We start from the raw sequence: 24,152 nt of genomic DNA on the forward strand, positions 1-24,152 counted from the left end.
TGTAAGAGGTGAAAACAAAACAAAAAGATTTAGGCAGAAAATAATTTGGTTTTCAAATTATCTCTTTTCAAGTGATTGATATTGAAATTACTATGATTTTACATGTAAGCAGTCAAATAAGTTGATTGAACTAATCTTGACTATTGACATAAATAATTATGAAATTAATTATTTCTACTTTTGACTTATCAATAATCAGTTATTAACTTGAAATGTTTTTTTATGTCAGTTTTGTTTCAATAATCTAAATTCAACTTAATTCAAGCTGAATTTTAAAAAAATATCTCTCCTTGTAAAGCAACTACAAATAAATTAAAAATAATCTACTTTGGGGGTAAAAATTTTACTCAATTTCAAATTTTAGTAAGGAAATTGAGTTTTCTGTTTCTAAAAAATTTTAATTTAAAGAAAAGTTTCTTTAAAGTAATTCTCATTCTCATTAAAGTAATTTTCTTTCTCATTAAAGTAATTTTCTTTAAAGTAATTCTCATTTGTGATGTTGTACAATCAAGTGAAGTTTAATTCTTCCTTTTGCTTGTAAAATCCTTACATATTTGAAACATATTTTTATAATTTAGGAAAAAATTCAAGTTAAATTTTTTATAACTTTACACAGTTCTATAGTTTTAAATTCAAGATTGTAAGTTTTAAATTCAAGATTCATTTTTATAAGAAATTGTAAAATAATTTGAAAAAGTGTGAATAAGCATACCACACAACTAATGTATGCAGTTGCTCAGATTTGGTACAATATTTTTAAATTAAAACTCCCTTCAAACAGAGAGTGCAATTTCCTTAGTAAAAAATGAGCACTAAATTTGGGAATTCATATTGTTTACAAATTAGATAGGTTCATAGTAAATGTAAAACAATTTAAATGGGCATATGTAATAAAATAATAGATTTGAGAGCTAATTTAGCAGCAAAATTTTACGCAATCGCAAATATTACCAGAAAACAAGCAACTGCATTGTTAACTAAAATTTATGGCATTTGTGTCTTAACATTATACTGAATAAAGAATACTAAATGTTTGTAATTTTATTTTATTTATCTTAAAGAAACATGAATTTAATTAAAAACAGACAATAAAATTAACTATGAATTGATATTGCACAACCAGAATCAATACAGTTGTTAATTTTCAAACAAAACAAAAAAAATTATAACTGGTGATCCTGACAAGTTATATAAATGGATATATTGTACAAATGAAGAATTTCAAAAAGCACTAAATAGGCTTATTAATTACCTATACTTTCAACAATAACAATACACCTCTAAAAAAATTTAAAAACAACCAATGTTATATAAATATTCCTTTGATAAATTTTTAACAAAAAACAATCAACTTTCTGATAAAAAATTTTAACATTTGCAATGCTCAATAAAAATAATCACATTTATATAAAATAATATATTTCAAATTAAGTTTATCGTCAGTAATTTCTAAGATATAAAAATATGTAATGTAAATAAAGTGCAAGTTTTCTAAATAAATATAATGTGAATATTTACAAACAAAAATTCAGAATATGTTCCAATAAAAAAAATTTAAAAATTTTATAAAATAACAAATTTAAATTGCAATATGAAAAAAAAAATATTGAGATACAAATTAAGTTTTACATGCTTAGATTCAAAGCCAAATAATCCTAACAAATAATAAATGCAACTCTTACAAAATAAAGAATCATATGTAATAATATAAAGTTCAGGGGTCATTCCAGTATTTTTGTGTAAGTCCTGTTTTTGTAAAAATCACAAAAACCAGTGTTCTGGCAAGACTATTTGAGAACCGACCCATTTCGCTAAATTTGTAAAAAATCTAATAATTTAGTGAATTTATAATAACCAGATAATTGGTGCAAGGGTCCTGTTTTTGGGTTAAATACAAAGGCATTCAAGGAATTCTATTATGAAAATGTCAATAACTCGATTTCTAAAAATCATGTTGTGATTTTTTTTTCATTAAAAATATTGTGTCATTACAATTAAATATTTAGGAAAAGATCCATTTTTACAATGAAACATTTTGAGAAGGGTTTGCTTTAATGATAAAAAATTGTGTAAACTATCTGATAAGCATAAAATGGCCCCTGAAATTTTAACAGAATCTTGAAAAACATATTTTTTAAATCTATTGACCAAAAGATATGAATTTAGATTAATATACTCCAACTAGCTCAATTTAGTTTTGAGATTGAAAGAAATGATACACTTTAGAAATTAGGATTGGCGGTTAGTGTCTTTGTCTCTCAAACGATTTCTATCTTTTCGTTTTTCTTCTTCTAAAAGCTTGAGAGCTCCTTCAGGAATGCTGCCTTCATCTAAAGCTCTCGCCCATTGGGTATACTGTAATAAGAACATATACATGCATAAATAAACGATGTAGCTAAAGTGACAGTCACAGGATTTTTTCATTAGACAGAGAAATAAAAAAGTTTTTTTTTTTTAATTTTAAATTTAAATGGAGAGATTTTGCACTACTCCATATTTGCTAGCATTGGAAAAATAACGGAGATTTTATTAACCCACCCAATTTTGGGTTCTACTTCAGATGTTCAACTCCGTAGCTTTGTAATTTTGAACCCAATCTAGAAGACAAGGGAACTGCTGGATCAAGTATTGGGAGAAATTTGCTTTGTGGAGGACTTTTTTATGGAACTAACCCACGTTTGAGCTATGTGAAGAGGAAATCCACGAAAACCTCCTATGGTTAGTCTAACGAAGGGACTCTAACCTGAGATCCATCTACCATTTAAGATATTTTTCACTCTAATTATGATCCAGAGATTGGGTACAATAGACCTCTAGTCGATGTGCCTTGCTCCTCGGAGCTGGCCAACCACTAAGTCTAAAATACAACAAATGTATACCTTAAACATAAAAGTAAATTGTTTTAGCTTAACAAGAATGTTCCAAAAATACAATCCATTTCGAGAGTTGTTCTTTAACAAATTAATTTTTAAATAGCATTTAAATCAATAACAATCAGGATATTTTGATGGCAAAACTATAAATAGATAAATTGAAAAAAAAAAAACTGATTTTGATGTAAATATAAAAATTTTAGTTAATAATGTTGTTTAGCAATGACATTGGCGATATACTTTCCAAAGTAGAAAAAAATTAATTATAGATGATACATTGTATTCCCTGTTACAAATACATTATTAATTTTGATTCTAAAATAAAAATTCAACTTTTTAAAACAAATCATGATATTCAATCATTAAAGCTGTTACAATTTAACAAAAATATTGATAAGATAATTTGTCATGATTTTAGGAATATTATAAGCAACAAGAAAGAAACTAGAATTTTTTTTATAACATTTTCGACATACAACCAATAAAGAGAAATATATACAGATGAAAAATTATTAAAAAAATTTTTTTGCATAACCTGTTTATTCTCTATCAAAATGCATTTGTGCAAGGGAGATTTTTTTTTTAATACTAACTAAAATATAGTGCATTACTAAGAAGGTTCCCTGCATGAAGTTTATATAAATTCTAAATGAAACAACTGCTGCTTAAAACAGATAAAATTTTATTCTTCTGAGATGGGAAACTGAATTATTAACTACCTGACTAATTTATAAAGAGACATGCAGGGTTGCCAACTACAACAATTTTTACAAAATACTTTATTGAGTGGTCGATAATTAAAAACTAATGCTTACAGTATTTTTGGTAAATTTGCGAACATTTTAAAAACCTCACCAAGACAGGGTTAAAACAAAGTGGCTTTTTACATAAGCTTTCGAATCATTTACAAGAAGTGGTGCAAAAAATAACTTTCAATCAAATTTATTAAAGAAAGAATAATACATTAAAGTATAAATTTAGCTATCACTAGAAGAAACTTTCCCAAACATTGTTGAAAGTTGGCAGGTCTCGACATTAATCAATTATGCATCCTAAAATATTTAATATCTTTCTAAAATATTTATTACCTACCTCAAATGCTCAATGTCGATTCAATAATTTAATTAAAAATATCATTGTTTTCTAAAAAACCCGCTTATAATTTAACATTCTTTTAAAATAAAATATACCAAAAAAGTATCTCCATTACAAAAAAAAAATAAAGTATATTCTTTGTAACTTAATCCTTTTTAAAAAAAACTAAAATAAATAAGTAATATTGAACCCGAAAGAACAGTCGCTAGAGTGAAATAAGATTAAAAGTTACGGACAAAACATAATTTTCAAAATTATGATTTAAAAAAAGTTCGAAGATTTTAAGACAAAAACGCAAACTAAAACATTAAAAAAAAAAGGAATTATGCAGTACTCTTTACATTTGATTGAGAATACCTGGTCATTATTTTGTAGTAGTACAAGTCAGACTTAAGTGGTCTCTGGGCAGCGGCCACAGTCAATTTAGAGCCTTGAGACAATCAGATTTTTTTCAGCAGGACATTTCGCACACACAGCAATAACATTTTTAAACATTAAATTTTTACATATGTTTTAAACTTAAGGAGAAAGAAATAGCAATGATATCATAGCATTAAACTACATTAATTATTAATACAAAATTATATCAAAACATAGGTTAAATACATATTAAAAAAATTATTAGATAAATAATCAAAGTAATAATTCATTTTGATACACAGCATATTGTTAAAACAATTATTAAAAAAATGAATCAGAAACATAATAATACACACAAACATAATAAGAAATATATATTTACCATTTCTAACTCTTTTCTGAGCTGTAATACAGCCCTTTCTCTGTCAGCCACCAACTCGTCAAGGTACTGATAACGAATCTTCTTTCGAGCTCTGCATTCTCGAGCACTTTGACGACTTCTTTCCAATTTGGCTTTCATATCGATTTTTGAAGATTTTCTTCCTGGCTTCCGCCCTTTTCTCACTTCTTTCCTTTCCTCCTTTTCTGGACTCACCTAATTAAAAATAATTTAAATATTAGTATCATTTCCAGGATAGCAAAAAGAAAGTCAATAGAAAAGTTATTTTATACTCACTCATATATGAAATTATTTAACATGGCAAATGCAATTGGATAAAAGTTTTAAAAAATTAACTTTAAATGCTTGAAGCAATATAATGATAAATCATTTGAGTCAGTTTTACATCAAACTGTTCCTTGATATCGTTTCCAGATTAAAATGCTACAAGTTTCTGAAACTTTTACTATATAACAGCACTATGCCTGCATTTTAATTGTTGCGTTTTCCAACAAAAACGCACTTAAAAAATGATCTCCTGAACAATTTAAAAATTTTGTTTGCCCTTATATTGTTTACAAATTTTTACATAATCAATTAAACTATTTTCCAAGAGTCAGAAAAATCATTTCCTTTTTACTAAAAAAAAGAGATGTCAAAATTTTTCTGTATTTTTTTTTCTTCCTTTTTATTTCAAATAGCAGATACAAATCATAATATACTTTTAAAATATAAAACACTTCATTAAACAACAAATCATATGCATAACAGGTTTGAAAAAAAAGAATAAATTGAGTAATATAAAAATAATGAAATCAAGTATCAGACATTTTTGGATAGATATTGAAACCACCATGCTTAACAATCACCCCTTAACAATCAATTATAGAGCTTCTATTGATAATAATTAATCTACTTTTGATATTTTCTATATAAAATGTTACAGATAAACAGACTTTGACAGAATTAAAACAAAAATTTATAATAAACAAAATCTTAAATGCATATTCAAAATAACTTTGTCAAAACACAAATGAACAGAAAGCAATAAATATGGTTACATTGTGTAGCTTTTCTTTTAATTATCCACAGTTTATGGGTAAAAAGCTTTTCAGTGTAAATTATACTTTTAAAAAGTGGAAAGCTAAAAAAAAAAACTAATGCATTGTATTTACTATTCTTTAAATATTTTACAAAAAAAAGTGTCAATGTCCAAGATCGGAATATAAAATTTTTAATAAGAAAAATATAGATATATATATATCACAAGATAAGACGCAAAATTAAATGAAAAACTATCTTGACTTAGTTACGTGATAAAAACATTTCATATTAAAAACTAAAGAAATATGAATTATAAACAAATTTAAATCCTTTGTTAAAAAATATAAAATAGTAACATTTAAACAGGTATTTCAAAATATTTAAACAAATACAATAATCATATATAAAAAAAATTTTAAAAGACGTACTCAAAGCCCACCGGTCTTTTTCTCGCGCACGAAGTCACGACGGAGAAAACCAACTCAACTACGCATTTCGGTAGAAAGGACGCTTCCATATGCGAGCACACCCCTTGTTGCTATGCAATAATGAACTCGCCCAATTTAACCCTCATTAAAAGAATAAAAGTAAAAAAACATATGATAATAACTGATAATGAATGAGAGATGAAACATTTTTATAAATAAAAAAGTGAAACTCGATTTAACGGTCTATTTACTGTAATATTTAAAAACAAAAGTATTAAGGTCATGAAAAAAAAACAATAGATCTGTTAAAAAAATAATTAAATAGAAAAATATAAATATTTTAGTTACTTTATTCGATGAAAATAACTACAAAAAGTTTAAAAAATTAATAACGAAACTAGTTATTTGTCATGAAAAGTTGGCAACGATTATGAAATTACGGGTTACGACGAACGTGCTTGTTTCTTTTGATAGCTACGTCAAACGTAAATAACGCTATTAATTTCCTCGTCTCTCAGGGGTTTATTTTGTCAGAAAATTATAAAAGATGTTTAAAACTAACGCTAATCCGAATGATCACTCATACGATGAAACAACAGTGCGGATAATACAACAAGACATCGTTAAATCAGATTTACAGGCAAAAGCTTTGATACAAGACATACGTGAATGCACAGGATCTGTTGAAATATTGAATACTCTAAATAAAGAAATTTCAGAACAACTGAAATCTATGAGGAATTCTATCGAGGAACTTGAAAACTTAGCACGCGAACAAGATAAGGATACAGACAAGCATAATTTATTAAAAGAGGTTGAAAAATATCATAAATTATACGCCGCTAATCAATTTGCGTTGAGAAAAGCAAATTTATCCTGCCTCGCTCTCATCGATAAACAAAATAAAGAAGAACTGTTTGAAAGATCGGAACCTAGAAAACGTACTAGAGCGGACAAAGAAAGTTTAGCAAAACAATCGTCTTCTATCACTGATAATTTAATGGCTATCAGCAACATGATGGCTAACCAAGTAAAACAAAGTGAAGAAGCTTTGCACACGCTGGTCAATTCCTCATCTATAGTGCAAGAAACTGGTGAAGAATTTAAAACCATGGGAAATTTTATTCACCAGTCAAAAAGTCTTCTGCAGAAATATGGTCGAAGAGAAGTGACAGATCGGGTTTTGATTATACTAGCCACAATATTTTTTTTTGCTTGTGTATTTTATGTGGTACAAAAGAGATTATTTTGACGCAAAAACAACTAATAATTTTCTCCAAGCTACCTGTGATTAAATAATTTAATTCTTTCCTGCAGTGTGGTAAAGGATTAATATTTTTTTTTTTTAGACATCTACACAATGTGCTATTTTTCAACCTGTGTGAAATTAGTTCAACATTCCTTAGGTGTAGTAGAATGGTGGACAGATAAAGTATTTATATTTTCATTCTGTAAAAAGGGTATGTGATAAAGAAGCAGTTGTAAAGATTTCCTCTAGTTCTCTTAATCACTGTTTGTTTTAATTAGAGTTAGCCTTTTCTATCTGTTTAATAAATTGTGGCTTTTGTAAACATTCTTGAAATTTTTATTTAAATATAAAATAATTCTATTTATAACATTTTAAAAACCATTATTTTATAGGAGAAAAGTAATATATTTTACTCTGAAACCTTTGAGTTATATTTTAATGCAAAATTAATAATTTTACCTCAAGAGGATTAAACTAGTGATCATACCTAAATAGTTGATAGAGTTCTAATTAATAAAAAAATTCAGTACACACTTTTTGCACTGGGTTTCTACCCCATTTATTCATTGGAATTGCCTATAATATTTAGGGAATATGTGCAATTTTCGGTAAATTTATGGGTTAACCAAGATGAAATCCAATTAAAATTTTATAAAAAATGAAAGCATTACTTATTTGTTTTAAATGAGGGAGCATATAAAAACCTTATGGATGGTGTTTAATATAAACAAAAACAACAACAATCTCGAGCTCTCAACCTGTTCTGCTTCCAGTTAGAAAGTATACAGTTGCTTATTCTGCAAGGCGATATTTTCAAACAGATAATTTTGTAACTATATAATGCTGTATTTCTTAAGATAAAGAAATTCTGGAGAGTTAGAAGTGATAATTTGTTTTAGTTATTTGTAAAGGTATGGTTTAAAAAGGTACATGATTGCTAAATTTAGAAAGAATTCACATTTTGGCCTCTTTTTACATGTTTATTACAGTTTGTTCTTGCTGCAATCTCTGCAACATCATAGCTGTCAGTACAGTGTTTTCACTACAGCGCGAGAATCTCGCATATTTGTTTCTTTTCTCGCATTAAAAAATTATTACCGCGAGAAATTCGCGAATTCCTCGCATTTTGGAAAATGCTTCGAATTACGCCATTTAGAATAAAATCCGTTTCACTTTTCTTCCCAGATCTTTCATTATTTTCAACATCTGCCCCGTTATCTAGCTTCCCTATTTACCAGTATTGCTCAGAACCTTTTCGAACAACAAAACACAACCACGGAACCCCTTTCAGAACACATTTCTTTGTAACCACGTGTTTACCGTAGGTAAGGTTTCTTCATCTAAGACGTTCAAATTTTTTATGTGCTAATGCAAGATGGACAAATACCTTGTAAAGGCAAAATCTTCTATGATGATGCACCAAAAATATTCAATGCTTTAAAAAATAGATGTTAAAAATGTATTATAATTAAAGAAATTATTTTTTTTTCAAGAGTTTTCGTGTTTTTTTTTTTTTAGTTTTTATAAAATTTCACTTAACTTTTTGAAATCTCACACTGTTTTTGAGAAAGGGTGAGAAATTCTCACCCATTTTTTTTCTATGATGAAAACACTGCAGTATTAGCATATTGTTCAAGCAGCGAGATTAAGTTTATTTTACAAATTGTCATTTAGGTTTAAATTTTGAAATTGGTATATTGTTGACAAGGTAAGAAGTGTTTAAAAACGATTCTTTCTTTCAAATGGCAATTTTTATGTCTTGAAACGACAGGTCTTCAAATGTCGATTTTTTTTTTAAACACAAATAATAAATCAGGTAACAAATAGTTTTGCAATTCTATTACACAACTTCAAAAGTGGATAAATGCCAACCAATAAAGCATTAAAGAAAAAAATACTTCACAGTAACTGTTAGATTAAAATAGTTATTTGAATTAAACAACTTTAAATTAATTTGTGTGCACAAAGTACAAAATGTTTTTCGCTTTTTTTTATAAACACTTCCATTATGCTGGTTTCCTAAAAAAATTAGCCAGACTTTAATAAAAACAGTTGAATTATTTACACCCAGTGACTTTAGATTGACAACTTAATGGCCTACAAATGGAAAGGTACCATTTTTTTTATTGCACTTCGAGAGAAAACAACATTTTGCTATATTGTACTTCAAGACAAAATTACATTTTTTGCTACTATTCTTTTTTAAGAATTAAAATTTTTTAAAAAGTATACGCAACACTGGAGGAAAAAAAATCAAACTGTGGCTTCTGGCTAAGTTGCCATATTTTTCCATTTATTTACAGAATGTCAATATCATTATCAAATTATAATTCCGACTAATGCATTGTTTTCAAATAGCAGATTACTTTCTTATATTCTGTTTAGTATTTTAACATTCTAAAAGTAGGATTGATAAATTTTTACCTTAATGATTTTATACTTAGCAGACTAGCTTCCTTCTATGTTTTAACTTCCTACTAAATTACACCATTTTACATTAATTGCACCATTTTTTTAAATAAAATCCTATGGTGCAAATTGAAAAATGTGGGAGGGGAATTATCTTTCTGTTTTATGAATGTAATAAATAGACAAGATTCTATACAGAGGAGATTAAACTATAAATTAGAGAAGTACAAATTCTAATATCTATCAAACTTGCAAAAAAAAAAAAAAAATTCCTTTAACTAAAATTACATAATTTATTAATTTTATTTACATTTAAGTTATGTGATCCATACCTCACTGAATAAAATCATGTTTGATATGAAATATCCTTAATGGATACCATTACTATTCTGTATCTAGTAAGAACTAATAGTGAAATTAAACAACCATTTTACATTAGGCATAGTTGACAGATTCGCAGCAAGGTTATGGTAAACTGGGCTGATCTATAGTCAATACTAAAAGAACAAACCAGCAGATCTTAGTTAAGTTGGTAATATATAGCAAGCTTTCTTGTTTACTACCTTTATCACTTCTCACAGAACAGAGAATAATTTTTTTTTAAATCAAATTTCACAAAAGAAAATTTAACATCATGCCTACGTTTAATATTGACTTTAATTCTTATTATTTAAAAAAATTATTTGTGTGTGTGTTTTTTTTTTTTGATGAATACAATTATGATGTTCAACTAAATAAAAGAATTAGGAGTGTCATAATTTCAAAATGATTAAAATTTCTTAAATTTAAATAGATAAAAGCAAATACTTAGTAGTGATTATGTAGATTTAAACAATCTGTAAAGCAAAAATATAAATTATGAAAATATTGTAGTGTTAATAATTTGAAAAAAGAATAATCTTTAAGTATTGATTTGCATTCAACAATAATGATTTTTTTTTATTAAGTTTATAATGATACTCATTTATACAATTTCAACCCTTTTTATTTTAATAATATGAAAGAATTTTGAAATGGTAACAAATTTCATTTACCTTCACTAAAAAATAAAATTTGTTTTTATTTCCATTTCAGAAAAATTATTGTAAAAATATCTGAATACAAAGAACAAGAATAATTTTTATTATGAAAACCACTTTATTTGGTTTGTTCTTTCGATTCTAGAAGAATGTTGATAGCTTCTCGGAAGTATTGTAAACAAAGAGCTGAGTATTAGTTCATTAGCAACACTCTTTTAAAATCGCTTTTCAAAAGTATGTAAAACTTCAAATTTAATAGAAAGGAATTCTGATGATCATTAAATACTGTAAAAACCTTTGAAATAAGTCAATATTCCAAATTTCTGGTATTTCAGATTAGGCTTACCTTTACATCAAAACAATATCACATGACCCCCAGTTCCATTATTCAAATAAATAAACAAATATGAAAAAACTGTAGACTTCCCTCTTACCTTATCTTTCACCCCATACTCGCGATGTTTATTTTCCATAGATTGCATAGTAAATTAACGACTGTTATATCTGACCGTAAGTTCCTTATTTAACAACATACCAGCGTGTGATTGTTTACCTCTGCAAAACTGCCATAAAATTCAGCAGGATGACGCAACCTATGACGTCAGAGCTGCTGTTTGTTTTGATTGCTTTCGCTGAATTATTTAGATCTTATCTACTGACTTAAAATAATACGATTTTCTTTTTAAAAAATTATGTTACCCAAAGTTTTAATTTATAAAGTCAGTTTGAAATTTAAATTAATTGATTAATATTTATCAAGTGCGGAGCTTAAAAAAGTATACCCGTGTTTCCCATTATCTCCAGCAGACAGTTTTTCCCATTATTCCCTCTATATTAGAACACTATTGGCTGCTTTTGTCTGACGTCATCATCGAAGGGAAATTTTCGGAGATTTTCCAGAAATATTTTTATTTAAGTAATTTTACTTTTGTAAATGTGAGTTGGCAACAATCCTAAAAAAATATTTGACGTAACCTAGGCTGATTAATTTACAAAATTTTAATATTTTGATTTACGATGAAACTTTATTGACTGACACGTTGACATATTGGTTATGCTCTTAGTATATTATTTATGAGATTATGCGGAAATATCTTATGATTTGGTGATTCCTAAATTATTGCCTCTGACTTTCTAGATAAAAGTTTTATTTTATATCGAAATGGATATATTATATCACAGAACTCATGCCCTTATGGAAGAAGTCCACCGGCATTTCGGCCGTCTTCAACGCTGTCCTCAAGATGAGTGTCACTTAATTGAACAAGAGATACAATCCCTTTTAGCCACTATCAATGATAATTGTTCTAAATTAGATATATTAGTCAATAAAGAGCTGCCACATCGGCGGGTGTCAGCCAGGGTTCAGGCTGATCAATTGAAATATGATTGTCGCCATTATCAAACCTCCTTACAGAATGCCATTCACAGACGAATGGTACAGGAACAGGAAGCTCGTGAAAGAGAAGAACTTCTTACTAAAAAGTTCTCTACGAATGAAGAGAATACGGCTATAATGATAGATCATTCCTTGCAGCATAACTCAAGTTTGCAGAATGCTCATAGAGGAATGGATGAGCTATTAGGATCTGGTTCCAGTGTTTTGCAGAACTTGCGCGAGCAAAAGGTGTCTTTAAAAGGTGCTCACAAGAAAATTTTAGACATAGCAAATACGTTAGGTATGTCTAACACAGTTATGAGGCTGATAGAGAAGCGCGCCTATCAAGATAAATATGTTTTGTTTGGTGGAATGTTTGTGACGTGTGTCATCATGTTTTTAGTCGTTAAATACTTGACTTGACAATATTTTATATGCTCTTAATTCTGTTAAAAGGACTAAGTGTTTATGTGTATATTTTGATCACATTCTCAAAAACTTGCTAAGCTTTCTTAAAAGTTCTCTATGAATGAAGAGAAGTACCAATAGTGAAAAATATTCTGTTGCATAATTTTTTTGCACGTATATGTATTTTATTTAGTTCTTATAAAATTAATTTTAATAAAGTGATATTTATTCATTGATTTTTTTTTTCGTCCTATATTATTGTAAAATTTAATGTGCTTTACAGTGCATGTTTAGCATACGTTTATCATTTAAATGTTTTTGCTTAATTTGTGACCTTATGTACATGAATAATTATACAGAATAGGTGATAAGTTATCAACTTTTTTGCATTTTTATATCCTTTGCATTATGAGTAAAACCAAGTACCTACTTGTCCAAAAAACAAAATGGTAAATTGCCTATGCTATGAAAAGTAAATAAACTTAATTTCTAATCAAAGCTTTACACTGGAGTAAGCAACATAATATAATGATAATCTGATTCTTATCAATTTCAAGTGCATGAATCACCCATTACCTTTGTTAGTATGTTAAGTGTCCTGCAGTAGCTCATTATGGCCAAGGAGACTCAGAATTTGAACACTGTGGTGCACCATCCAGCTTTATTTCTTAGCCAGTTGATATCTATCAATCTGAAGCTGTCTTAGTACTTCTTACAACAGTTAATTAAGCATTACTGGTATAATTGCTTAGCTAGTGTTTAGTGTAAGTCACCTCAATTTATTGAATATTATTTAGGAAATCAATGATGCATATGTGCAAAGCAAATGTTTTAAATAACTGTTTTATACAACTTTTATGGACCTAAAAAAGCACTGAGATTTTTTTTATAGAAAATTGCAGGAAAATCTTTTATATATATTTATAAACTACATATTTAATGACGCCCGGTGGCGGAGCGGTAGCACCTCGCGCTGTCGGGCCACAGGTCCCTGGTTCGATCATCGGGCCGGGCAAGGCTGACTCAGCCTTTCATCCCTTCAGTGGGTTGATAAATGAGTACCAAGCATGCTTGGGAACTAAACACTGGGGCTTCCGCTTTCGGCTAACCACCTGACCGGAACATCTGCCCCTGCACCCCAGAGCCCAAGGTAAAAAAAACTGAGATGGGCACAGTAGGCCTTGGCCCGCAAGGGCTGTCGCGCTGCTGAGTTTAGTTTACATATTTAATAGTTTCTTCAAAATTTCTACAAAATATTTTAAAAAATTATTTTATTTAAAAGGGGGCCTTGTATGGTTTTGACACTTTACAGATGATTGTGATTATTAGAGCTCTTCATAGGGCCTTACAGGTATGTATTGCTTTATTTTTTCTGTGCATCACAAGGTTTTTCCTATCAAGTGGTGGAAAGTGTTAGGAGTGTAAACCTAATAGGAAGAAATTGAGGAAGTGATATAAGACTAAAAGCGTTTGAGATTATACAACTAACTTGAATGTCTTTGTTAATCGGAAAAACATTCATTTATCAGTAGTTATATCTAAAATTATGAATGTACAGTACAGAACCTGTTATCCGGAACGAAATTCAATAAATTTTCCCGCCATTTTTAAAAAAAGAATTTGAGGTAAGCGAGATTTTAGGATTTTTCTTTATTTTTTGAAAGATGTTTACCATACCATCGTTTTAGAAATAATCATTACTGTATTACTTCGTTTTTTCTTCTTTTTAAGATTATTTCCAAATATTTTTTTTTAGTTGGGTTTAACAATAAAAAAACGGCTTTTTGTAGCGGTTTAGAAAACCGGAAAAATCAGTTATCCGGAATAGCAATGGTCCGGAAAATCGGTTCCCTACTGTATATTAAGCTTTTTCTTGCTATATTGAAAAAATGTATTTTAAAGTTTAACTGAATACAAATAGTAATTATAGATTATTTATATATCAATGCAATTATTCTAAAAACAATTTATGGCGTTAAACTTAGTTATTAGTGTATATTTCCTGAAAAAGTAGAACTCAGGTAGGCGGACAATTTTTTCAGTCCAAAAGATGTCCGCCTAGTCAAGGTTTTACCTTAAATCTCTTTTTATTTATCCTTTTTCAGTGAAGGTTGCATCACTAAGTATTAAAATTTGTTATGTAATTCAATGTTTTCACTACAGCGCAAGAATCTCGCATATTTTTTTCTTTTCTCGCATTAAAAAATGATTACCGCGAGAAATTCGCGCATTCTATGAATCAATTTCAAAATTCGCGAATTTTGGAAAAAGCTTCGAATTATGCCATTTAGAATAAAATCCGTTTCACTTTTCTTCCTGGATCTTTCATTATTTTCAACACCTGCCCCATTATCTAGCTTCCCTATTTACCAGTATTGTTCAGAACCTTTTCGAACAACAGAACCCTTTTCAGAACACATTTATTTGCAACCACGTGTTTACCGTAGATAAGGTTTCTTCGTGTAAGATGTTCAAATTTTTGATGCACTTGTGTAAGATGGACAAATACCTTAAAGGCAAAATCTTCTATGATGATGCACCAAAAATATACAATGCTTTAAAAAATAGTAGACATTAAAAATGTATTATAATTAAAGAAATGATTTTTTTTTCAAGAGTTTTTAGAAATCTCACTTAACTTTTTGAAACCTCACCCTGTTTTTGAGAAAGGGTGAGAAATTCTCACCCATTTTTTTTCTATGATGAAAACACTGNGCCATTTAGAATAAAATCCGTTTCACTTTTCTTCCTGGATCTTTCATTATTTTCAACATCTGCCCCATTATCTAGCTTCCCTATTTACCAGTATTGTTCAGAATCTTTTCGAACAACAGAACTCCTTTCAGAACACATTTATTTGCAACCACGTGTTTACCGTAGGTAAGGTTTCTTCATGTAAGACGTTCAAATTTTTTATGCACTTGTGTAAGGTGGACAAATACCTTAAAGGCAAAATCTTCTATGATGATGCACCAAAAATATTCAATGCTTTAAAAAAATAGAAGACGTTAAAAATGTATTATAATTAAAGAAATGATTTTTTTTTTCAAGAGTTTTTAGAAATCTCACTACATACTTTTTGACTACTACTTGAAGACTACATACTTTTTGAAACCTCACCCTGTTTTTGAGAAAGGGTGAGAAATTCTCACCCATTTTTTTTCTATGATGAAAACACTGGTAATTAAATTATTTTTTTCATATTTGGGACTAAAAAATGCCTTAATGGAAGAAAAAAAATTTCATAGGTATTTACTTTTACTTAAAATATAAAATGTTTCTTTTAACCAACACTCTTAATTTTAAAAAGAAAGCTCAATGTTCAGCTATTAAGATTTTTATCTAATTTTTTTAATATTAAAATAAAGGTATCTTATTTCTCCAAGAAAAATTTGAATAATGAAATAATTCTGTTATCACTTTTTCTATAGATATGTATTGAACCCTTATAGAGTTTTGCAGAAGCTTTCCTTAATATTTTCGAAGATAATTTAAGGAACATTTAAAATGCATGGTTTGCTTCTAACTTTAAAACAATGTAAAGCTAGAAACGAAAATGTTCAAATGCAAACACCTTTGCCAAGCTGGAAAAAAATTGTTCACTGAAATCCCAATGCATCGTAATGGAACTCAATTGGAAAATGCAGCTTTTCTTTTGATTATTTAGAAAAAAAATTCAAACATTTTTTTCACTTTTAGAATTTCCTATAGTCTGAATTTTCAGTTCTCGAATTAAGCAATGTTTCCAATAAGTTAGGACTCTTGGAGTACAAAACAAATCTAAATTCTGTAGTTGCACTACAAATTTAGTTCCCGAAGCCAATATTTTATCCTGCACTTATGTTTGAGAAATCCTTTTACTGTGATATAGATTTGTAAAAATCATTTTACACAACATGTATGACAGGTTTCAGAGTGCATTGAATTTTCTTAACTAGGGTTAAGTAAACATAGCCATTGTTTGTAGTCTTCTTTACAAAAATGCTAGATCAAATTTTTTTTTTTTTTGGTAGTTTGCTTTTATTGCTCACTTTTAGAATATTTTAGCATAGGTAGTTTTTTAAATTTAAAGTCTAAATAGTTTCTGTCTGAAAACTAACTATAAAAATAAATGAAAAATTTATTAAGTTTTGGAATTAAAAAACTATGTTTAAACATAGTTTTTTAATTCCAAAATTTAATAAATTTTTCATCCATGCAACATCAAGTGAAATAAAAAAAAATTCTGCAATCCAATGCAGAACCCCACAAATGGAAAACTAAAAAAAAGCCATTATTCATCACAAAACAAATTATTTTTCAAAGATTGTGACATTAATGCACAAATTAAGCATACATTTGAATATTCTTACTTCATCAAAACTTAAATTCCTATATTTAACCTAAAACTTTACAAAAATCAAAATTTATAATTTAAAAAAATAATAATTCGATGGAATTAAATCTAATTCTATGTCGTTATGCACACTAATTTTTCCCTCTTTAAAAGGGTTCCCACTCAATTTTCAAAAAAAATTCAAGGATCTACTCAGTAGTTAGAATGCTGCATGTCAAGCAGATTTTATAATTACATTGAAGCAGAAATTATATATTTTTAAAGCACAACGCTTAGTTGTTAAAGAAAGAGCATATATTAAGTTTATCAATTTTACATTGTTTAACAATTGTAACATTTTTTAATATCGGCAGCGCACAGCTATCAATGTAAATAGTTTGATAGATACATTGTTGGTTTAGATCAGACTATCAAAAAACATTGGCATACTAGCCAACTTTAAAAACTGTCACCAGTAAAACTTTTCATAAAAACTTTGATGAAGCATCTTAGAAATAATAGAAAAATAATTATGACATCAAACAAGCATTATGATAAATAATTGAATTTATGTAATTGCAAAGTTATTAAATTATGAACTCTTCTTTTTAATTAGTTAAATCAAACTTTAATTTATATTAACTTTAATTTATATTAACTTTAATTTACATTACTAGATAAAAAAATTTAAAACGTATCTATTTAACTAACATATCTGTTTCAATTTTGATAATACAATATCTTTGTATTACCTCAAAATAACAGTAACGTATTTTGAACATAATAAAATCTTTTGTAGTACAATATTTTATAGATAACAAATTAAGATTTATCAAAATTTATTTTCTTTAAAATAAATTAAAAGTCTTAAAGTCAAAGTGTGATTTGTTAAACTTTATGAATATGATTCACTAAGCGTAACCGCAATTTGTTATACGTGAATCAAGATTATATTAAATGTGAAGCAAGCCTTGAAGATCACAAATTATGTATGACTTGCAAATTGAAGCGCAACATGTTTCATAATTCAAGAGGCAATTTAAATTCAAATCGCTATGGGTGATTCATAAATTATTTTGATAAGAATCGCAAAAATTGATTCTTTAATCCTGATTATACTAGTTTTGATGTGTGATTCATGTGTTTCGTTTTTTTATTATTATTTTGAAAATTACTCCGAGAAAAATCAAAAAACTTTAAAGGGCCCCAGTTTTTTACAACAAAATTCAAGGACTTAAGGTTTTCTAAACACCATGGCAGCACTGTTTTAAAGAGTTGGTTTGTGTGTTTTGTAAATGAAACAAAAACTCAAGATAAAAAGAAAATGTTTTATATTTTTTGAAAAAATATGGAGCAATGAAAAGAATACATTTTACACTTTGTCCTTCTGTTAAAAAAATTACAGCAATAAATAAAATGAATAATAAAAACAGATTATTAAAGGCAAATTATAATGAAGGAAATTTCTAGTATAATTAATATCACTGATTTGATATTATTTAAACACATATTTTTGTGAAACAATTTACTATATAGACTTCACTACCATAAATTTGAATATAAACTTTGGTAACAGAACAAAAAGAAATTATTGAAAGACTTCAAACCTCAAAATATTTCAATTATTAAAAGCATCTAATAAATGAGTAATGAATAATTCAACCTAAATTTAATTAATTTAACAATGCATGATAATTTACTTATCTATCACAACTCAAACACTTCGAGTAAAACATCACATAATTACTATTCAAAAAGAGCCTCTTTCTTCATTATAAACCTTAAACCAGGTACAGAAAGTATTAATATACATAAGACTGTAATGTCCAAACTAACCCACTAAATTAAAAACAATTCAAAAATTCTACCATTAAATATAAGATTTCATCACTAATTCTACTGTATATAAAAAAATTTAAAAGATTTACGAAAAATTTTGCAAGAACTAATTTGATCTAAGTGTGATTTGATTTTAAATGACAAATATATACAGCGTTGTTGAATAATTTACAGGGGAAAAAAAATATTAAAATAAGACTCTTAGAAAAGTGAAAAAGAAGCTCAAAATATAATATCACAATAAAGATAATAACAGATTAGAGTTTTTTAAAAAGAAAAGAAAACATTTTCTAATTTAGTGAATAGTAAAATAATCACTACAAAATAAGTTCTAAGTTTTGCATTAAAAATAAAATAAATATCTGATTTGAATTAAGTGATCTGTTCTATTTATTCAGTGCAACTGATTATTCATTAGATTAGTGCAAATTTATTCTTTGCTCCCAGCTCATTTCGTGAAAACTGACATTTATTTATTGAGTTAACTTCATAGTTTTAGCTGCTTCTCCAATTCTTGGGCAATAGCTTCTAAGAAATCCATGGTATACAAATAGTCAGATTCTTTCACACTAAAAAAAAAGAAATGTATAAAATTCAGAATCATAAAATGAAATTAACTAACAACACACAACATCTCAAACAAGTTTTTAAAAAATTTTCAGTAATGTATTTTTTATTTATTTATTAAAATAATATAATAAAACTACTTTTTTTCTATAGTCAAAACTTAATGTGATGAAGTGTTCTTTTTTATATACAATTTTATTTAAAATTTAATAAATTAAAATAATAACATTTAGTTCAAACTGAAAAAAAAAATTTTTTTAAATACCTAGAAATGTACATTTTAACCATAAATTACTCAAAATTTGCAATGATAGCAATTTTAACAATGAAATCATATCCTTTATTAAAAATAATTTTTGGATAACCCCTAAGATTTGCTTAATTTTTGTTTTTGGTGACTAAAGATAAAATTAATAATGTTAATTAAACAGTAAAATATTTCAATTTTAAAACATTAAATGTCATAAACATAAGTATAGTATATATTAAAATGGGGTAAAATAAAATTTAAAAGATTACTTTTTCAGGCCATGAATACAACCAGCTAAATCTTTTGTCATTTTACCAGCATCAACAGTGTCTACACAAGCTTTTTCAAGGACCTTGCAAAACCTAAAAAATAAAATAAATTGAACTGTTACTTAAAATCAACAGAGAGATTGGCTATTAAAGATTACAAGGATTATATCCAGTGTCCTGAATTTCATTCATGGTTAACAACTTAGAAATAGCATTCCAGATAAACCATGATAAGTTTGTAGACGAAAAACATGGAAGAATTTATTCTAAGAAACAGAGGAAAATGTAAGAAACTAAAAATAGCTAATACAATTGTTTACAATACATACCATAAGAAGAGATTTAATTTAAACAAATTATATTTTACAATACCAGAAAGTAAAAAAAATTTTACATCATTTTTTAAAATATGTTTTAATACAAAATTTAACAATCTATATATATTATTTGAGAATCAGATTGAGTATTCATATTAGAATGCTATTTATAATCGTGAATTCAATATTTTATATGTAGTACTTTAATGTTTAGTATCTCACTTTTTTAATTAACAGTATTATTAAAATAATGCTATGATATCTTAAAAGCTCTTTATTGTATATACTTAGGTTATAGTATGTTCTAACTAACATGAAATATTGAACGAAACTACAATTTCCCTTTCTTAAGAATTTCGGGGGAAAAAAATTCCAACAGCTGTTTTTTAGTTTTCACTTATTTAACTATGAATATGATATTTTAAATAGCCTGGATATTAATACTATTTTTTTTAGATTGCAATCATAAATCAATAAATTGCAATAAAAAATTACTACAATATTTGATTATTTCTTAAAGTTTTATTTCTTTTTTATGGGTTTTTTTAGGTAAAAACTATAGTAATTAAAAAAAAGATTAAAAAATCCATGGTTTGCGACTAGCAACCTTAACTTAACACTTAACTAGTATCCCTGATAACTGGTTTAACACTAAGGATCCCAGACATTTATTTCTTTTGGGAATTTCACTTTATATTGTTCTGATAAGAAAAAAATCAATCTTACTTTTTTAAATCTTGATTGCCATCCAGCTTTGCTCTGTGTTCTAAACCTCTAGTCCATGCAAATATACTAGCAATAGGATTTGTACTTGTAGGGTTACCCTAAAATACAAAGGTAAAATAAATAAGTATTACGTTGTTTTCAAAATGGTGGTATCACAGCACATGACACAAGTACTGACACGCAGACAAGCATGTAATGAACACAATACACACAGATATGATACTATAATACTATCAACTTCAGGCTTTTAGCCTAAACAAATTAAATTACTCAAAACATATTATCTTTAGAATTGAATTAATTTTGGCAATTATGAGTGAAATGTAAATTGTTTCTTGGGGAAACTTCAGAATAAAGGTTAATCATTTGCTAGTCTTGCATCTCATCTTTATTTTGTATAGAGTTAAATTTTTTGTACCACTCAAAACTTTTTAATACAGTCAAACCCCGCTATAGTGAACCTTCAAGGGACCGAAATTTTGGTTCACTATAACCGGGAGTTCACTATATCCGTACTACAAACAATTTTAACTCATTTTTCCGAACTGCTCTCTTTTATTACACACTATTAAAATAAATGACCGACAAAAAAAAAATACAAAAATGATTAAAAAACAATATGTTGTAACAAAAAATGTGTCAATTTTTATTTTTTATTACTCTTCATCTTGCATACAAAAAATTTAGGGATGGCCTTTATTTAAGGATGAGAAACTGAGATAGAAGAAGCAAACAAGAAAAAATGCTTATGGCTACATTCCACTTTAAAAATAGGTATATGTATCTTATGTAGAGATTTCAAAATTACCAAAAAATTAAGGAAAAAAAATCAGTTGAAGACAGAAAAAAGTTCACAATAACCAATTTCCTCTCTTTTTTTGGTTCACTAAATTCACAAAAAATAATATTATATGTGTATAGCAAGGAACGGGAGCGAACATTCTTTCACTATATCCGAGAGTTCACTATAAACCATGTTCACCATGTTTGACTGTATATAAAATTTAAAAACTATTGTATCCATTCACAAGAACAAGTCTTCCTAAAGGGATTCAAATATAGACGATTTTTCTCTTTCGAGGTTTAACACAGAAATATTTGTGTAACACTAAATGCAGGAATATTTCGACAATTGGCAAAAGCCAAAGAAATATCATTAACGTCTGAGAGTTCCACAAATCCAGTTTTTACAGCTTTTTAATTATAATAAGCATTTAAAAATTAAAAAACTATAAAGCTAAGGGGAATTAAACATAGAATTTAATATTAACTTATTAACAGTTAACATAATACAGTAAATGCATTGGACTAATTTAAAATGAGTGAAGTTTATATAAATTTTAAAAAGATTGTCAAAGAGAAATGAGTAATAATCTAATAAAATGCAAATTAAAATATAACAAAATTTAATTATAAAAGAAATGTTAAAAATCCTTTTTAAAAAGAATTATATTTGTAAAACGATTTAAAATGAATGGTTGTAAAACAAATTTTTAAACAGCAATCGGGTAAAAATAAAATATTTTTAAATCTACTGTTGAAACAAAAAATTTTAAAGTTAAAAAAAGTATGAATTGTCAAAACAGAAAAATTTTATTCGATGTAAACAAAAATAATCAAACAACAAAATTGATAAATACACTAGTTTAAACAATTTTTAATTACCTTTTAAAATAAGGAAGAAAAATCCACAAAAATATTCTTTATATTTATACATTTACACTATAATACATGATAGCTGCAATCACAGATTATTTTGTTACAATTATGTTAATAAAAAATTTATTCACCATTTATAATAAAGTATAGAATTATAAAATCAGAAAAGAGTATATTTTTAATAATTAGAAAAATACCTTTTGATGTTCCCTGAAATGCCTTGTTACAGTACCATGAGCAGCTTCAGATTCAATTGTTTTGCCATCCGGGCACACTAGAACACTGGTCATCAAACCTAATGAGCCATAACCTATAAAAACAAAATTCATTTAGCTTAAAACATCATTTAACTAATTCAACATTTTATACAATTATTAAAATATTTATCCAATTTAATCTATTAACCAAAAAAATATTTCATTAAGAATTTTCTATTGCCGATAATTAAACAAAGTTGCAAACTGTTTGTACTAAACTTTTTTTCTGAAGCTTTTATCCTTACAATCTTTATCAATTTATTTTTCATAACAAATAAGATAGATTAAACAGTGATCTTATCTACTTTGCAATGGTATACAGAGAGAGCGTAATAGCTCCAGTTATCAAAGAACTTATATCTATTAATATAACTATCCTGTACTATCCTGTACTTATACTGTATCCTGTACTTATACTATCACTGAAACTTATATCTATTAATATTATTCTTCTAATGTACCTTAAATTTGACTAATATTTAATTAAAGTAAAATATTTAAAAAATAAACAAGTTTTAAAGGTATTAAAATATGAGAGATAAAGATTACTTAAAATAGTTAATTACTCTGCATTTATGATTAATTTGTTAAAAATAATTTTTTTATCATAAAATGATTTTTGCTAAGCTTTTACACAAAAAAAAGTTAAAGATACATATTAAGATATTGATAAATATCAATGTTTTTCCGTACTTTTTTCATAAGTTTCCCCATAGAAATTAACGCACTTTACACATTTGATACATTTACACATATTACAACAAATACATAAAATAATATTTACCTTGAGCGACAACATCAGATTGTACATCTCCATCATAATTTTTACATGCCCATACAAATCCTCCAGAGGATTTCAGAGCTTGAGCAACCATATCATCAATAAGACGATGTTCATACCAGATACCAAGGGATTCAAATTTACTTTTGTAATCCCTAATAAAATAAAACAAACATTATTAAATAAAGCATAAATGCAAAGCCTCATTTTACAAATAAATTTTGTACAATATACATGCCTGTCATAAATTTCTTGGAAAAGATCTTTGAACCTTCCATCATAGCTCTTGAGAATTGTATTTTTGGTACTGAGATAGAGTGGCCATTTTTTCATTACAGCATATTCAAAGCAGCTTTTGGCAAAACCCTTGATGGACTACAGAAAGAAAAATAATGATTAGTAAAGCTGTGAAGTTTGAATTTCTTTTTTTAAAAAAGGTGTAAAGCTAATTTTTAATAATTATTTATTAGATGTAGAGTTTGATGGCACTTTAACCAAATGTGGCAACACTGATTTTGAAAACATTTTTC

General features: G+C 27.1%; 4 protein-coding genes across 5 annotated transcripts in view; 2 read left to right on the top strand and 2 right to left on the bottom strand.

The window, feature by feature from the left end:
* Positions 1–1,030: 1,030 nt before the first annotated feature.
* On the bottom strand, positions 1,031–11,449 carry REPTOR-B (REPTOR-binding partner). Its single transcript, XM_016069323.3, has 3 exons — positions 11,291–11,449; positions 4,711–4,923; positions 1,031–2,355 (listed from the first exon to the last, which is right to left on the bottom strand). Exons 1-3 carry the CDS (start codon positions 11,336–11,338, stop codon positions 2,230–2,232), a joined length of 387 nt encoding a protein of 128 aa, XP_015924809.1. The 5' UTR covers positions 11,339–11,449; the 3' UTR covers positions 1,031–2,229.
* LOC107452749 (vesicle transport protein Sec20) lies at positions 6,607–7,667 on the top strand. The gene has a single exon (XM_016069320.3). It carries the CDS (start codon positions 6,727–6,729, stop codon positions 7,429–7,431), a length of 705 nt encoding a protein of 234 aa, XP_015924806.1. The 5' UTR covers positions 6,607–6,726; the 3' UTR covers positions 7,432–7,667.
* A 351-nt stretch (positions 11,450–11,800) lies between the features above and the next one.
* On the top strand, positions 11,801–12,880 carry LOC107452750 (golgi SNAP receptor complex member 2). Its single transcript, XM_016069322.3, has one exon. The coding sequence runs from the start codon at positions 12,019–12,021 to the stop codon at positions 12,655–12,657; it is 639 nt and encodes a 212-aa protein (XP_015924808.1). The 5' UTR covers positions 11,801–12,018; the 3' UTR covers positions 12,658–12,880.
* Positions 12,881–18,271: 5,391 nt separating this feature from the next.
* LOC107452752 (isocitrate dehydrogenase [NADP], mitochondrial) overlaps positions 18,272–24,152 on the bottom strand; it is a 30,750-nt gene continuing 24,869 nt past the window's right edge. The window contains exons 5-10 of one of the 2 annotated variants that reach the window (XM_043044987.2): positions 23,861–23,997; positions 23,626–23,777; positions 22,782–22,894; positions 20,926–21,023; positions 19,883–19,975; positions 18,272–19,365 (exon numbers count right to left, since the gene is read on the bottom strand). In XM_043044987.2, coding sequence (XP_042900921.1) covers positions 19,284–19,365; positions 19,883–19,975; positions 20,926–21,023; positions 22,782–22,894; positions 23,626–23,777; positions 23,861–23,997 — 675 coding nt within the window. In that variant the 3' untranslated portion in view covers positions 18,272–19,283. The remainder of the gene's footprint in view (positions 19,366–19,882; positions 19,976–20,925; positions 21,024–22,781; positions 22,895–23,625; positions 23,778–23,860; positions 23,998–24,152) is intronic. The other variant, XM_043044985.2, reaches the window with a different exon arrangement.

This window comes from Parasteatoda tepidariorum, chromosome 2, assembly GCF_043381705.1.
Source record: "Parasteatoda tepidariorum isolate YZ-2023 chromosome 2, CAS_Ptep_4.0, whole genome shotgun sequence".
NCBI lineage: Eukaryota > Metazoa > Arthropoda > Arachnida > Araneae > Theridiidae > Parasteatoda > Parasteatoda tepidariorum.

Excerpts from the sequence above, each read along its gene's own strand:
- REPTOR-B (XM_016069323.3), bottom strand. The coding sequence starts at position 11,338 with ATGCAATCTATGGAAAATAAACATCGCGAGTATGGGGTGAAAGATAAG. Across the intron at positions 4,924-11,290 it reads AGTATGGGGTGAAAGATAAG|GTGAGTCCAGAAAAGGAGGA; the intron begins GTAAGAGGGAAG and ends ATTTTTAATTAG. Across the intron at positions 2,356-4,710 it reads TCAGAAAAGAGTTAGAAATG|TATACCCAATGGGCGAGAGC; the intron begins GTAAATATATAT and ends TTCTTATTACAG.
- LOC107452749 (XM_016069320.3), top strand. The coding sequence starts at position 6,727 with ATGTTTAAAACTAACGCTAATCCGAATGATCACTCATACGATGAAACA.
- LOC107452750 (XM_016069322.3), top strand. The coding sequence starts at position 12,019 with ATGGATATATTATATCACAGAACTCATGCCCTTATGGAAGAAGTCCAC.